This window comes from Nerophis lumbriciformis, linkage group LG20, assembly GCF_033978685.3.
Source record: "Nerophis lumbriciformis linkage group LG20, RoL_Nlum_v2.1, whole genome shotgun sequence".
NCBI lineage: Eukaryota > Metazoa > Chordata > Actinopteri > Syngnathiformes > Syngnathidae > Nerophis > Nerophis lumbriciformis.
This window is the reverse complement of record NC_084567.2, coordinates 27,134,132-27,150,589: the sequence shown is the minus strand read 5'-3', so window position 1 is coordinate 27,150,589 and position 16,458 is coordinate 27,134,132. Positions and strand designations below refer to the sequence as shown.

The window sequence follows — 16,458 nt, the reverse complement described above, 5'->3', positions numbered from 1 at the left end:
TTATTGTTAGTGTAATAATTATTGATACCTGTGGTGACGCCACCATGATAAAACATTGGTATAATAATCCTTTAACAAAGTAACACTGAAGCTCAATGTAATAATCACTGGGGGGTGCGATTAATACAATTTCTTCTTCCCGCATCCCTTACAGGCAAAACTGTATCATGTTTACATACTGTACATGCTCTTCTGCATTATATGAACTAACATTATTATATGTTGTCTACCTTGTACTTTTTCTGTGTCATTGCCTGAAATAAAATAAAATAAAACCCTTATAAATATTGAATTTACGGTAACATTTTTTAATGAAAGTTACACTCGACACCAGAAAGTAATTGTGTACATGTATTTTATTGACGGACAAACTGTTATTTATTGTGAAAACGGTTAGTGTGTAGCTTTTAACAAAGTGCGTGTGTAGTTTGTAAAATGTGAAATAACTACGTCAAAACTCGGGGTGTCCCGATAGAACTGTTTCACCTCCGATATCGTACAGATATTGGAGCTTTGAGTGTTGGTCGATATCGATCCGATACGATATCAGCACAAATCCTACATACCTTTATTATAAACCCTCCAGAATGGACCTATGCTGCCTTTCAATTGAAGTTGAGTGGTAATATTTTTTTCGGGTGACACCGAGTGGCCACAATAATTAATTTAGTCAAGCTTATGACACAGTGAGTTGAATGATGCGGACACGTTTGTTACTGGATACTTTTTAATGCCTTGGAGGCTTTGTATGTGTAATTAATATGCAGCTAGAAGTATTTGATACTTAATATTGACTTCATATTTTAGACTGCAATATTGTACAATTAAGGACACTTATTACATATGTCTAGCTTGCGTGCTCGTGTGTGCTTAGCTGCTGTGTAGCTCCTAGTAGCCTGTAGTACTGTAGTTGTGAATGATTTCAGTAAATCCTATTTGGATCAGGACACCCCTCGTCAAGACCAGCTAATTCGTTATTTTACGTGCTTGCATGTGTGTCACCATACGCTCATTGGAAAGTGTTATAGCTTGCGTTCTCCACAGACTATACTCTGGTATGTTCCGTCTGTCAAAGGTACGTAGCTGTTCTGCTGATAGTCCAACACATAAAGAGGATCCGCTATTGCTGAGGGATTAAAGCCGCTCTCAACCAGTTGAAACTTCTGCTGCTTTAAAGTGCTCGTCGTTTCCATGACGACCTGAAGGGACAAAGACAAAAAGCTGTTGACAATGTACAGTGTATCGTTTCAAAAGTTGCAGAACAGGTTTTGTGTACTTTTATTCATTCTTCACTTTTGGCTGGAAAAGAAAACATGACCAAAATACAGTGGAACTGTACTTGTACTTCGGTCAGACCAAGACAGAAATGTACAAAAACTGAAGCAATTTTTACCATACAAAAAAATTACAGATGTCCGATAATGGCTTTTTTACTGATATCCGATATTGTCCAACTCTTAATTACCGATTCCGATATCAACCGATACCGATATATACAGTCATGGAATTAACACATTAGTATGCCTAATTTTGTTGTGATGCCCCGCTGGATGCATTAAACAATGTAACTTTACTATGAATTGATTAACGTGGACCCCGACTTAAACAAGTTGAAAAATGTATTCGGGTGTTACCATTTAGTGGTGAATTGTACGGAATATGTACTGTACTGTGCAATCTACTAATACAAGTTTCAATCAATCAAAAACAAGGTTTTCCAAAATAAGAGAACAACTTTAACTCCAGTTATGGAAAAAAGTCCCAACATTGCACTGCCATATTTATTATTGAAGTCACAAAGTGCATTATTTTTTTTAACACGCCTCAAAAAAAGCAGCTTGGAATTTGGGACATGAGCTCCCTGAGATAATCCTAAAACCCACTACAACTATGGGAAATACTATACTTTGACTTTCACAAAGTGCATTATTTTTTTTAAGCATGCCTCAAAACAACAGCTACAAAAACAATGAAGGCACACAGCTTCAGTCCAGAGTATACTAGAGCAGTGGTCCCCAATCACCGGGCCGTGGTCCAGTACCGGTCCGTGGATCGATTGGTACCGGGCCGCACAAGAAATAAAAAATAAATAAAAAAATAAATATATATATATATATATATTTATTTCTTATTAAATCAACATAAAAAACACAAGATACACACTCATTCACACAAAAGGGTTGTTTCTTTCTGTTATTAATATATCTGGTTCCTACATTATATATCAATATAGATCAATACAGTCTGCAGGGATACAGTCCGTAAGCACACATGATTGTATTTCTTTATGACCAAAAAAAAACCAAACAATAATGTTGTCCAGAAATTCGGGAGAAAGGTTGCCCCGGGAGATTTTCGGGAGGGGCACTGAAATTCGAGAGTCTCCCGGGAATATCGGGAGGTTGAAACCGATACTGATAATTTCCGATATTACATTTTAAAGCATTTATCGCCCGATAATATCGGCAGGCCAATATTATCGGACATCTCTAAAAATAATGCAAATCTATTTAATCTTTTCCAAAATTATGTAGTCTGCTGAGACAAAGCTTGAAGTCCTTATAACAACAGATATTGGGATTGCGGGGGTAGCCCAGCTGCATTCGGGCGGTAGGCGGGGTACACCCTTGACAAGTCGCCACCTCATCGCAAGGCCAACACAGATAGACAACATTCACACTCCTTATCAATGTTTTAGGTGTTCTTTGTGAATTTAACCCTTAAAATGCATACATCTAACAAAATATGCTCGATATGCACTGATTTTCTAAACCAATTATCAAATTACAGTATAGGTATTATAAAAACAAACATTTCTTTATTGTCCACTGCCTGCTCTTATTGTTCACAATTTGCAAACATATTTTATGGTTGAAAAGTGTTTGTCGATCATACACTTTTGTTTATGTTCCAACCCATTTACGAATTGTTGAGAGTCACCTATAGCGCTAGTTTAACACCCCACTTTCGTTGAGAACTGCGGAGGGAGATGTTGTCAGCACTGCCTGCAGGAGCAAAGGTCACCGCCTCTGTCCATGGTGCTGAGGACAGAGCACCATCAGACGGGGGCGTGGCAGTGCTGACGGCGAGACACAGCTGGCAGGTATTAGATTTCTGTATAATGCATATGTTCCTTGACTGCACTTAAATGTAGAGTATATGTAGAATATATTTATATTATTTATATATTATATATATAATATATTATATATATTATATTATTTATTATTATTACTGTATAACTGTGGTGCTGAATTTCCCCCAGGGATCAATAAAGTACTTTCTATTCTATTCTATTTCACACGTGGTACGTGTTAATCTAATCATCTGTTGTCTTTAACAGTAAGCGGCCGGGAGCAGGAGGAGAGAGAGGATACGGACGTGACTGAAAGGTCACGTTCTGCTGGAGAAAGACTTTTGATAACTATACTGTATGTACATTAAAACTTTGTTAAAACGGCACGCTTGGCTCCTGTGAAGTGTCTGTCAGTGGGACCGATAGGAAGCGACTTCCACAAGAACATTTAGGAACTGTGGAGCGCTGAATGTTTCTGGGTCTTTGCTTAGAGCACTGGTGTCAAACTCAAGGGCCGGGGGCCAGATCTGGCCCGCGACATAATTTCATCTGTCCTGCAAACACCTGTATATGATATGTGTCAATAAAGTACGTAATATTTTCTCACTAAATGTAATAGATTTTTTTTATGTCGACAGAAAAAATATATTTACTGCTTGAAATTGTATACCTTTAATAGTATCCAATATTGCAACAAATAATAATCCAGTTTTTTGTCTAAATAAAAATACTTAACTTTACAGCAAACTACCCATTAAATTAATACAAATTACAATCAATTTTACGTTGTTCTTTACAGCATATTACTGTAAATTAATAAAAAACTACAACTGTTTCTAGCGTTAAAATTCTGTTGACTGAGCTGCCAGTTTTTGACTGTAAAATATGCGGTTGTTGTTTTTAACGGTGTATTACTGTAAATGGAAAGATGGTCAACTAGAAAAACTGGCAGCTAAGTTGCCAAAATAAAAACTTGTACTGTTTTTCCAATAACAATATAATGTTGTAAAAACTTTAACACAAAAAGTCTGGCAACTATGCTGCCAGCTTTTTCCGTAACTTGTGTTCGTTTTGAAAGCAAGGACAGGGAAAGTGCTGATAAGAATAAAGAATACATTTACGCAATATATTTATGTAAATAATAAATAACAGCAAAAACAACAAAGCTGAGCTTGAGCTTTTAATAAAAAAAGACTAAAGTGTAATACATTGGATTGTATTAAAAACTTAAAATAGATCGGTCTAAATTGCACTTATTAAAGATAAAAAACTTCAATTTTAACTGGGATTAACTACGGACAAAATGTGATTGATCGTATTTAATATTTGAATGTGGGATCTGAGCCGAGGATGTCGTAGAGGATTGTGCAGCCCTTTGAAAAAAAAATATATGTATATTTTTTTATTAAATCAACATAAAAAACACAAGATACACTTACAATTAGTGCACCAACCCAAAAAACCTCCCTCCCCATTTAGTACTGGTACCTAAATGGTACCGTATGCACGAGGAACTACACGGTACCAGACCCCCTCGGCCTCTTTGACGGCCACGTCTGGTCCATGTACTTGAAACACAAGAAAATAACTCATTCACATAATTTTACAGCCCTATTATTATGTTATCATTATTATTTAATTGGCAGAATTTGCGAGAATTGGCAAAAAAAAAAAAAAATCGCAAAATTCTGGAGGGTCTGTAAATTTGAAAGAAGAAAGACAAACAGCAAATTGAAATGATTTGTTATAAAAGGCCAACAAAGAATGCATATTTTGCATTCTCTGATTCTTACCTGAAGTCTTATAAAAAGGGGTTGAGCGTAAGTGGGTAAATCCGTCACCACATGCTTAAAAAGTTTGTTCCCATCAAAAGTGAGGCCTGGTCTTAAAATCATGGCAGCCATTCCTGCTCTTCCTTCATGTCCTGTTAAAAAAACAAAAACATGGTTTAGTGTTCTTATTATCGCTCTCCGGCGTAAAAGTTTTAATAATCCTCAAACAATCTTGTGACTTCTGTCCCGTTTCACTTAATCTGTGTCCTATTTAGCAAATAACTACTCATCGTTATTGTTATTGTTATTTGCTTGGGTTTTTGATGCCCCCATTAAACCTCCAGATGAATGAGCAGTAAGAGAAAGGGCAAATCTACTCTGGCAATAAAAGGCATACAGTTCTGCTGTATTACGGGACTGAGCTACAGACCAGGACAGGAAAAATAATCCCTTCTGGGTTTGCAAATAAAAAAATAAGCAATCCAACATTTCTGGTTGTGTTTTTTTTGACATAGCTATACAATGTACCGGATTTTCCGGATCATAGGGCGCACCAGGTTATAAGACGCACTGCCGATGAATGGTCTATTTTCGATCTTTTTTCATATATAAGGCGCATTGAATGTGGGCTTTGTACCGAGGATGTCGTTGTGGCTTGTGCAGCCCTTTGAGACACTTGTGATTTAGGGCTATATAAATAAAGATTGATTGATTGATTGATTGAAGGAGTCATATAATTAATTTTTTTTCTAAATGGAAAACACTTCCTTGTGGTCTACATAACATGTAATGGTGGTTCTTTGGTCAAAATGTTGCATAGATTATGTTTTACAGATCATCTTCAAGCCGCTTTCTGACAGTCGCTTCAGGATGCGCCGTTTTGTGGGCGGTCTTATTTACGTGGTGCACCTTCAACAGCGTCTTTTCTCCCGTCATCTTTGTTGTAGCATGCAAGGACGGGAGTGGAAGAAGCGTCAAAAGGTGGAGCTACCTGTTTTAATGACATTCAGACTTTACTTCAATCAATAACGGAGCAGCATCTCCTCATCCGTGTCCCGTGAAAAACCTTCCGACCGTAACTCGTAAATAAATAAAGTTCCTTGGGTGAATAATATAAACTCACTACACCGGTATGTTTTAGCGCTTTCATGGCGAGTTTACTGACAGATATAAGTAAGAACTTTACACTACTTTATATTAGAAATGGCAACAGCGGTGGATGAATGTCCTATAACAAGAAGATAGAGAAAAAAGAAGAATCTTATCGACTACGGTGTCCGCACGGACTACAAAGGCGGACGCGCGCAATTTTTCAGGACTTATGCAGATCCCAAATACAGATCAGCAGGTAGCAGAAGGTAAGAACAGTTGCTTTTGCATAATATTGCGAAACAAAACGCCAGATAATACGTCTTACCTTATACACACAACATAATAATACTCATAAGTTGAAGCACAGTACAATCCATCGAGCGGTGCGGCTTCATAGCTTGCCAAAATTGTACTAAAACATTTTGATAGATTTTTGTGCGCTGTGTGTAATGTTCTATATTTTCAATGGAACATACAAAATGTTGGTGTTTACTTGAGTCATATTGCAGTCTACACATATCTCTTGTGTGTGACTGCCATTATATTGTAGTCTACATCTAACCTGCCATCTACTGGTCACACTTATCATTACACCAAGTACCAAATAAAATAGCTTCGAGGTCGGTAAGTAAAATCAGAATTATTCCATACATTAGGCGAAACCGAGGATTTTAAATGCGCCTTACAGTCCGGAAAATACGGTAAACCAAAAGCCAGGGAAAACATTGAAAACGTGAGTGAAGTGAGTATTTGATCCTTAAGTGGAATGTAGCTTCTAAGTGTTTTGAGGCGGTCGCTTGGCAACTCCCACTAATACAGGTAACTGGTTTCCAATCGGATAATCTATGTGCGTAAATCAAAACCTTAAACAGTCTAACACGATTTCCATTCTAAATGTTGTAAAAAGCTGGTTTCAACTGAACTTATAATATGTCTGTTTTCTTTAGTACATAGTAGCTGAAAAAGACAATAAGGCTTCTTTAATTTTTAAATACAGACGTCCGTCACCACATCATCCTTTAATAATTGCAGTTCCACTACACACTGGATTAAAAAAGAAAAACATGTAAACAAATCCTACATATTTTATCCGAAATAAATTGTTAAACCGCTAAGTTTTATGTCTTATACGTATTACAGTGCAGTATTTGTATTTACGTCAGCACGCCTGCAGGAGCAAAGGTCACCGCCTCTGGCAATGGTGTCGAGGGCGGAGCACCCTCAGCTAGGGGCGGGGCATGTGCGGGACGGCGAGACACAGCTGGCAGGTGATTAGATTTCACAGGTGGTACGTATTAATCTAATCATCTGTTGGCTTTTAACAGCGAGCGAACAGCGGAGGAGGAGAAAACTGGAGAAAAGCTACATGAAAAATTGTGCTTGATATATGCGTGAAAAAAATAAAACTGTTAACCGGCACGCCTGGCTCCTGTGACGTGATATCCGTGGAACGGGTAGGGATCGACTTCCACAGTATCATTTGCTATTTTAATGTTGCGGTGTTGATAATGATATTCACCAAGCAGGACTTCTGTTTCCGGGTTAAGAGTGAACATTTCACGCAAGATGTACCAGTAATGGTGTGCAACTTAATGCTGACAAGGCTGCTATCAGCTGTCTGGGCAATGTTAATTGGAGATGATCTCTGTTCATCTTCAACATGACATTGGTGAGCCTTGTGAGCAATGTGGAAGGACAACACAGGAAAAGCAATGCTAGCAACATGGAATGCTAACAACACAGCTGACGGTCGTATCTGCGACTGTCGAGCTGACAACATTTCGGCAGAACATATTTGAGACAACGCCGCCATACCGATATCTTTTGATGTGCCTTTGTTATGGTGGTTTGCTCTTCTTTGTTCAAGATACCGGTATATACCGTACATCGCTATTCGGCCTAAAAATACCAGGATATAAGTTTTAGTCCATAAGATGGCGCCGTTGTAGTGGCTGCTGGTGGCAGGAGCTCTGTGCTCTTGTATCATCATTTTCTGTTCCTGACAGGGGTGTAACAATACGTGTATTTGTATTGAACCGTTTCGGTACGGGGGTTCCGGTTCGGTTCGGAGGTGTACCGAACGAGTTTCCACAGACATATTAAGTAGCGTAACGCACGTTGTGTAAACAATGCACACCGGGGCACAACACACCGCATGCTAGCAGCTAACAGGCTACGATAGACTGACCATACGTCCTCTTTTCACCGGACATGTCCTCTTTTGCTGAGCTGTCAGGGCGGAGTTTCTTAAATGCCTCAAATGTCCGGCATTTTGAGTTAGGGTTGCGTGTATTTTCAATGTACGTTCAGGGTTAAGAAGGGGTTAAAAACAAAACAAATTGTGCGCTCAGCAGCATTCGTGAGGGAGGGGCAGAGACAGAGAGAGCGAGAGAGTTATGATAAACGCGCATGCGTCGCCAGGCTCTGCTTTTTATCCATAGATTTCAGATTTAATATTTTATTATCTATAGCAGGGGTGTCATAAGTGTGCCCCGGAGGCCATTTGCAGCCCACAGCTAATGTTTTAAAGGCCCACGGCACATTCTAAAAATACTACTAAAATAAACAAAAACATAACAAAAGTGAAATAAAAAAGCTTAAAGGTTAAATGTAATGTAGAAAAAGTTGCAATGTTGACTAATAAAACAAAGCTGTTTTTTTTTCTTTCAAACTGTCATTGCTCAAAACATAACATTGAATGAAAATCAATGTTATTATGAATTATTGACCTATCCAAGGTTCCGATTACTTCACATCAAATATTCCACTAAGAAAAATATTTTTGGTGGAAGATTTTGCAAATTTGGTAAATAAATAACCCAAAAATGTATATTTTGTTGTTTTCTTACTGTACCGAAAATGAACCGAACCGTGACCTCTAAACCGAGGTACGTACCGAACCAACATTTTTGTGTACCGTTACACCCCTAGTTCCTGATGTTTCCCTCTTGTTTATGTGGGTTTTTTTTGCCTTTTGGTTCGGGACCCTTTGGGACTGTGCGACAAGGGGGTGGCACTTTCGTGACTTATGGGGTGCTTTTTTGTGAACTTCTGTATCTGCCTCCCAGGAGCCTTTTGGCCATGGAGACCAGCTGTTGGGTCTCTGTCACACCAGAGTCCGTTTGGAGAGACTGGAGGAGATGCGTGTGAAGAGACAGAGCAGCGGAGCTAGCGCTGAGCTCCGGGACGGGACGGGGGGTATGCAGCTGAGCCGCATCAGAGTGATCAAAGAGCTGCATGCGGCTCCGGAGCCGCGGGTTCCCGACCCCTGCCTTAGACCCATCCTCGCTCATCCATGCGGACTGGACACTGGCCGAGAGTTAGTGGGCGGCCGAGGGTGGAGCCCTCTCTTGATTGCTTTGTTGGGTCCTCTCCTGTCTCTGGCCATGCTCCCGCCCCACCCCAATAGACGATGGCGCGGAACACTGCAGAAGCCACCACATTGTATATGGGTGTTTTTGTTTGGTTGCTTGTCGTGTGTACGCAATATATATTATTAGTTAATAATAAAAAATGTGTTGTTGTTTTACTTTTGTAGCTGTATATAGAAATGGCACTGTTGGGTTGACAGCTGGTTGCCTCAGCTCTGCTCTTTTAATGTCTTTATTGTCCTTTGTGTTATTTGATTTTTCCCTCTTACACACATGTTTATGTGTGCTATGGCTACGAGTTTTTTTCCTTGGCCTCAGTCTGGACCCCCTCTCCAGGGGCCCAAGCTTAGACTGATTTTTTCTTTTTTTTAATCCCCCCCCAGTGTTTACCTGTTCCTCACCTTTTTTGTAAGGGCCGTCGGAAATTGGCAGACCCGTCAGCGATCCTGTTCTGTCTCCCTGTAATATTTGTCTGATCTTGAATGGAATTGTGCTGAAAATCTTAATTTCCCCTCTGGGATGAATACATGACTTCTGATTCTGATTGCCCAGACCTAGTGGTCATGTTGTAGTGGTCGGGTGACGGCCATAGTAATGACACTTGGAGGATCCTCTGGGCTAGCAGTGAGAACTGTAATCTACAGGTACAGTAGAACACACTCAAGGATACTACCGTATTTTTCGGACTATAAATCGCAGTTTTTTGAATAGTTTGGCCAGGGGTGCGACTTACACTCAGGAGCGACTTATGTCTGAAATTATTAACACATTACCGTAAAATATCAAATAATATTATTTAGCTCATTCACGTAAGAGACTAGACGTATAAGATTTCATGGGATTTAGCGATTAGGAGTGACAGATTGTTTGGTAAACGTATAGCATGTTCTATATGTTATAGTTATTTGAATGACTCTTACTATAATGTTACGTTAACATACCAGGCAAGTTCTCAGTTGGTTATTTATGCCTCATATAACGTACACTTATTTAGCCTGTTGTTCACTATTCTTTATTTATTTTAAATTGCCTTTCAAATGTCTATTCTTGACGTTGGGTTTTATCAAATACATTTCCCCAAAAAATGCGACTTATACTCCAGTGCGACTTATATATGTTTTTTTCCTTCTTTATTATGCATTTTCGGCCGGTGCGACTTATACTCCGGAGCGACTTATAGTCAGTTAAATACGGTATATTGGGTGAACCGAGTGTAATGTTCAAGTTTAGAGGGATTTGATGATTAAAAAAAACATATTTAGAAGGTCATTAACAATTTGTTATACTCCAAATAGGAAAATATTCCTTTAATAATAATGAATCCTACTTTCCGGAAATTTGGTAGCACCAATTAACTGTGATAAACAAATGACGACTAATACTTAGACACATTTTTAGATTGGTTTCATGTCAGATGTAAACTATATTTTCATAAATAATGAGTGATGAGTGAATATTAACTTATGATTGGAACTGTACCTGGTACTGCCACTCCATACACATTGACTTCCTGAACAAAATCCAGTAAACCAAGAGTCTCTGCCACCTCTGTTGTTGCTACATTTTCACCTTTCCACCTGAATAAAAAAAAACAAACAAAAAAAACAATTTCAATAAACAGAAAAAGCCATTCAATAACTGAAAAGGTGATAAAATACAGTCAAACTAGTCGATAGCGGCCACAAAAATGTACCCCACAGAGAAAAGTAGGGTTATAAAACTTGTCTATAGCGGCCACCTGTATAATGCGGCCACTTATTTTGCATCTTGGAACACTTTTTTTTTTTTTTTTAAACTACGTATAGCATCCAACGGTCCAATAATATTAGTTTATTTAGTTTATTATTTCTTTGGTCAGTGGTCAACAAAATAAACAGTTTTACATTCATAAATTGACAATTTTACAGACCGAAAGACTTTAGGCTGAAGATATCAGTATCGGCGATATTAGCCCTGTATTTACTTCGTATCGAATCTGTCATGATCCCCACATGACAGTTTTGGTCCCTGTCACATTGTGTTTTGTATTTTTCTGTTTCAGTGCTCCTTCCTTCCTTGTTGCCCACTTCCTGTGGAAACGCTGATGAGGCACACAAGTCCGTTGTTGCAAATAAAGACGCTGTATATATGCCAGTCCTGCTCTTTGGATAATTTTTGCATTTCTTTTCATATTTTTGCCTGACTTCAAATGTTATATTTTTACCTGTGGTAGACTGTTCATACCACACTGGTGCTGCCTGCTTTTGCTGCTTCGAAAACAATTGAATTAGCATTTTACTTGCACCTCGTCTCCTGTCTCTGCCTCCTGGGCTCACGTCAACAACAGCCACGCGAGTTCCTCACAGGATCGATACCAAAATCCCCAGCAAATACATTTGCGGTACCGTAAGTACTACACTTACACCAGTAATTCTTAAACTTTTTTCACCAAGTACCTGCTCAGTGGCCTTGTGGTTAGAGTGTCCACCCTGAGACTGGAAGGTTGTGAGTTCAAACCCCGGGTCATTCCAAAGACTATAAAAATGGGACCCATTGCCTCCCTGCTTGGCACTCAGCATCAAGGGTTGGAATTGGGGGTTAAATCACCAAATGATTCCCGAGCGTGGCCACCGCTGCTGCTCACTGCTCCTCTCACCTCCCAGGGGGTGAACATGTGGATGGGTCAAATGCAGAGGGTAATTTCACCACACCTAGTGTGTGTGTGACTATTGTTGGGACTTCAACTTAACTTAACTTTACCACCTCAGAAAAATGTGGCTTTCCATATACCATCATTATGACTAACATTAATATACAGTAGCGTAGTAGGCCTAAGTATTCATTAAAAACAAGGCAGAGGGTTTATTTAACAATCAACTGTGATTGAATACTTAAGTGATTATTTGGCGTACCACTCGATGCCTATGCCAACGGGCACTACTCTACCTCGTTTGTTCTAAAACTTTCAACCAATCAGCAAGCAGCAGGTCTCTACTCTCGCCGTTTTTAGTACCATTACTAACATCTCATCCCTCGTGTTTACCAATTTAACACTTTCCGTGTCCGCTTTTGCGGTTTCACTTGAATGGTCGCTACAGACAGCTTTAACCAAATACATCAGCTAAGAAATAAATGGGTGATGAGAAATAATGAATCAATATTTTCTATTATTTGTATTGTATGCCACTGTACCTAAAGGTGTCTCCCACTCGGTCTTTGAAAGAGATGAAGCCCTCGTGGTCCTCAGCCATCAGGTCCCCTGTGTTCATGTAGACGTCTCCCTTCACAAACACGTTCCTTATCAGCTTGTTCTCGGTCAGCTGCTTGCTTCCGGCGTAGCCAAAGAAAGGGCTGAGGGCGCTTACTTTTGAGAGTAATAGCCCCGTCTCACCTGAGAAATCCAAAGAAAATGAATAATATGGTTGCCAGCAATGATATTTACACTACTCACAAAAAAAGTTAGGGATATTCAACTTTTGGGGACATTTCAAGATGCAGTCACAATGCACTAGCACCTTCAAGGTCAAATTTAATAAAACTTGAGCTCAACTTTTGAATTAATATTGCAGAACTTTTTGCAAAAACGTGCTGTTCTGTAACAAATAGCTGAACGGCAAAATTTGAAACAGGTTTGTGATCCATGACTAAAACTAGATATGTCCGATAATATCGGACTGCCGATATTATCTTTTGCTTTAAAATGTAATATCGGAAATTATCGGTACCGGTTTCAAAATTATCGGTATCAAAAAGTAAAATTTAAGACTTTTTAAAACGCCGCTGTGTACACGGACGTAGGGAGAAGTACAGAGTGCCAATAAACCTTAAAAGCACTGCCTTTGCGTTTTCACACACACAAGTGAATCCATGCATACTTGGTCAACAGCCATACAGGTCACACTGAGGGTGGCCGTATAAACAACTTTAACACTGTTACAAATATGTGCCACACTGTGAACCCACACCAAAGAAGAATGGCAAACACATTTCGGGAGAACATCCGCACCGTAACACAACATAAACACAAAAGAACAAATACCCAGAATCCCTTGCAGCACTAACTCTTCCGGGATGCTACAATATACACCCCCCCGCTGCCCCGTATCCCTCCAAAACCCCGCCCACCTCAACCTCCTCATGCTCTCTCAGGGAGAGCATGTCCCAAATTTCAAGCTGCTGTTTTGAGGCATGTTAAAAAAAAAAAATGCACTTTGTGACTTCAATAATAAATATGGCAGTGCCATGTTGGCATTTTTTTTTCCATAACTTGAGTTGATTTATTTTGGAAAACCTTGTTACATTGTTTAATGCATGCAGCGGGGCATCGCAACAAAATTAGGCATAATAATGTGTTAATTCCACGACTGTATATATCGGTATCGGTTGATATCGATATCGGTAATTAAGAGTAACCTACTCAGTGGCCTAGTGGTTAGAGTGTCCGCCCTGAGATCGGTAGGTTGTGAGTTCAAACCCCGGCCGAGTCATACCAAAGAAAATGGGACCCATTGCCTCCCTGCTTGACACTCAGCATCAAGGGTTGGAATTGGGGGTTAAATCACCAAAAATGATTCCCGGGCGCGGCCACCGCTGCTGCCCACTGCTCCCCTCACCTCCCCAGGGGGTGATCAAGGGTGATGGGTCAAATGCAGAGAATAATTTCACCACACCTAGTCTGTGTGTGATAATCATTGGTACTTTAACTTTTTAACTTTTAATATCGGCATATCGGATATGGGCAAAAAAGCCATTACCGGACATCTCTAACTAAAACACACTCCTTCCAGGCTTTTTTTGTGATTGTTGATGTGACGGTTCAAACACCTGCCGCCACACACTGCTCTGCGCTCCGCTGAGCGCCCTTCTGGACACGCCCACGGGCGTTCTTCTCCTGCCGCGCAGCGCCACACACTCTGTAATCGTCATACCTGACGCTGATGAAGACTCCACTGCCTTCTTAAGCCAGCACGTCCTGCGTTCCAGTGCCAGAACGTAGCTACTTGTACCTGTTCAGTAAGCCCTACACGTCTCTAGCTTTCCTCGCCTATGTGCTTCCTCGTTCTCCGTGTTTCCACTCCTCTGTGCTCATTGTGTCTTGTCCTGTGTCGTCTTTTCGCAGCTCCTCTTCATTCCCTGGTTTTGAGATGTGTGTCTCGTCTCCCTGGATTCCCTCTGGACTTCTTGCTGCCTCCCTGGATCTCGACCTTTCGCCTGCCTCCGGACTACGACGCCTTGCTCCAGCCCTTGACCTCTTGTCTGCCCACGGACCTCCGAGCCTGCCTTGCCCTCTCTGGACTTCCGCATCTTTCACAACACGCACCATCAACACCTTCCGGTAACACTCACCAAGTAATCGCTTCACATAGTCACACACCACTTATTTGAGTTAATTACACACGTCACTCTCTTGTGTTAATAAACACGCAGCAAGCTCAACGACGTCCCTGTCTCCTTCCTCACTGTACCGTTATAGCTGAGGCCTAAAATACTTGAATTTGCGTCAGTTATCCACAAGGTTGGGCAAAAGTTGTGATCTTTTGAGGCCTTTCAGAGTGGGAATTTCACAATTTGTTGACATAACTGTCAAGGCAGTTATTATGACAAATACATCTGGGTTAAAACCTAACAATTCACGTTAATCAGTTACAGACTTACACTCGCCAACGCCCATGAACAGACGCATGCACACACACCATTTGAAACGCAAACAAATAAGAATGTTCAGTATTCCACGTTTATACGTAAATTCTAACTAGTTTTGTCAAATGATGATTTTTTTTTCATTTTTTAACAACTTTAGTGATATTATATTTATTTATACAATTATTTGTATTGGTGTTTATTTGAAGGTATTTAACAATACAAGGTCTAAGAGGGAACAGTGATAGATGAGAGCCACGCTGACATGAACATTCACTGGGATTAGGTGAGGGCAGAGAGAGAGAAGGGGCTGTAATTCAGCAACATATGTTGAAGACATATGGTAAAAGGATGTCCCGATCAACACTTTCGGCCTCAAATCCTGATCTGATTTATTGGCCTCAAATCCGATCCGATACTTTGACAATAGCTTATGGAACTGAAAAGGTTTAAGAGCAAGTAACCAGAGTAAACACAACACATTTTCATAAAGCTTATCCTACTACCGTATTTTCCGGACTATAAGGCGCATTTAAAATCCTTTTTTTTCTCCTCAAAACTCGACAGTGCGCCTAATGTACGGAATAATTTTGGTTTTGCTTACCGACCTCAAAGCTATTTTATTTGGTACATGGTGAAATGTGAAGTGTGACCAGTAGATGGCAGTCAAACATAAGAGATACGTGTAGACTGCAATATGATGGCAGTCACACACAATAGATAGGTGTAGACTGCAATATGACTCAAGTAAACAACACCAACATTTTATATGTTCCATTGAAAATATAGAACATTACACACGGCGCTCAAAAATCTATCAAAATGTTTTAGTACGACTTTGATAAGCTATGAAGCCGCACCGCTTGATGGATTGTACTGTGTTTCAACATACGAGTATTATTATGGTGTGTGGATAAGGTAAGACAAATTATCTGGCGTTTTGTTTCGCAATATTATGCAAAATCAACTTTTCTTACCTTCTGATACCTGCTCATCTGTATTTGGGATTTGCGTAAGTCCTGAAAAATTGCGCGCATCCGCCTTTGTAGTCCGTGGGGACACCGTAGTCGACAAGCTTCTTATTTTTCTCTATCTTCTTGTTATGGGACATTCATCCTCCGCTGTTGCCATTTCTAATATAAAGTAGTGTAAAGTTCTTACTTATATCTGTCACTAAACTCGCCATGAAAGCGCTAAAACATACCGGTGTAGTGAGTTTACATTATTCACCCACGGAACTTTAGTTATTAGAGAGTTCCGGTCGGACGGTTTTTCACGGAACACATTTTCGGCGGATGAGCCACAAATGAGGAGATGCTGCTCCGTTATTGATTGAAGTAAAGTCTGAATGTCTTTAAGACAGTTAGCTCCATCTTTTGACACTTCTTCCACTCCCGTCCTTGCACGCTACACCGCTACAACAAAGATGACGGGGAGAAGACGCTGCCGAAGGTGAGCCACGTAAATAAGACCGCCCACAAAACGGCGCATCCTGAAGCAACTGTCAGAAAGCGGCTTGAAGATGATC

The 16,458-nt window shown here is 40.1% G+C and overlaps 1 protein-coding gene and 1 long non-coding RNA gene across 2 annotated transcripts in view; one reads left to right on the top strand and one right to left on the bottom strand.

Annotated features, from left to right (window-relative positions):
* Positions 1–338: 338 nt before the first annotated feature.
* Positions 339–16,458, bottom strand: part of slc27a6 (solute carrier family 27 member 6) — a 91,034-nt gene continuing 74,914 nt past the window's right edge. The window contains exons 7-10 of the mRNA XM_061980729.2: positions 12,483–12,681; positions 10,791–10,888; positions 4,870–5,000; positions 339–1,199 (exon numbers count right to left, since the gene is read on the bottom strand). Of these exons, the coding sequence (XP_061836713.2) occupies positions 1,023–1,199; positions 4,870–5,000; positions 10,791–10,888; positions 12,483–12,681 (605 nt within the window). The 3' untranslated portion in view covers positions 339–1,022. The remainder of the gene's footprint in view (positions 1,200–4,869; positions 5,001–10,790; positions 10,889–12,482; positions 12,682–16,458) is intronic.
* Positions 11,424–14,729, top strand: LOC133619601 (uncharacterized). The gene is made up of 3 exons (XR_009817445.2): positions 11,424–11,696; positions 14,078–14,303; positions 14,410–14,729. It is a non-coding gene; the product is annotated as an uncharacterized lncRNA (long non-coding RNA).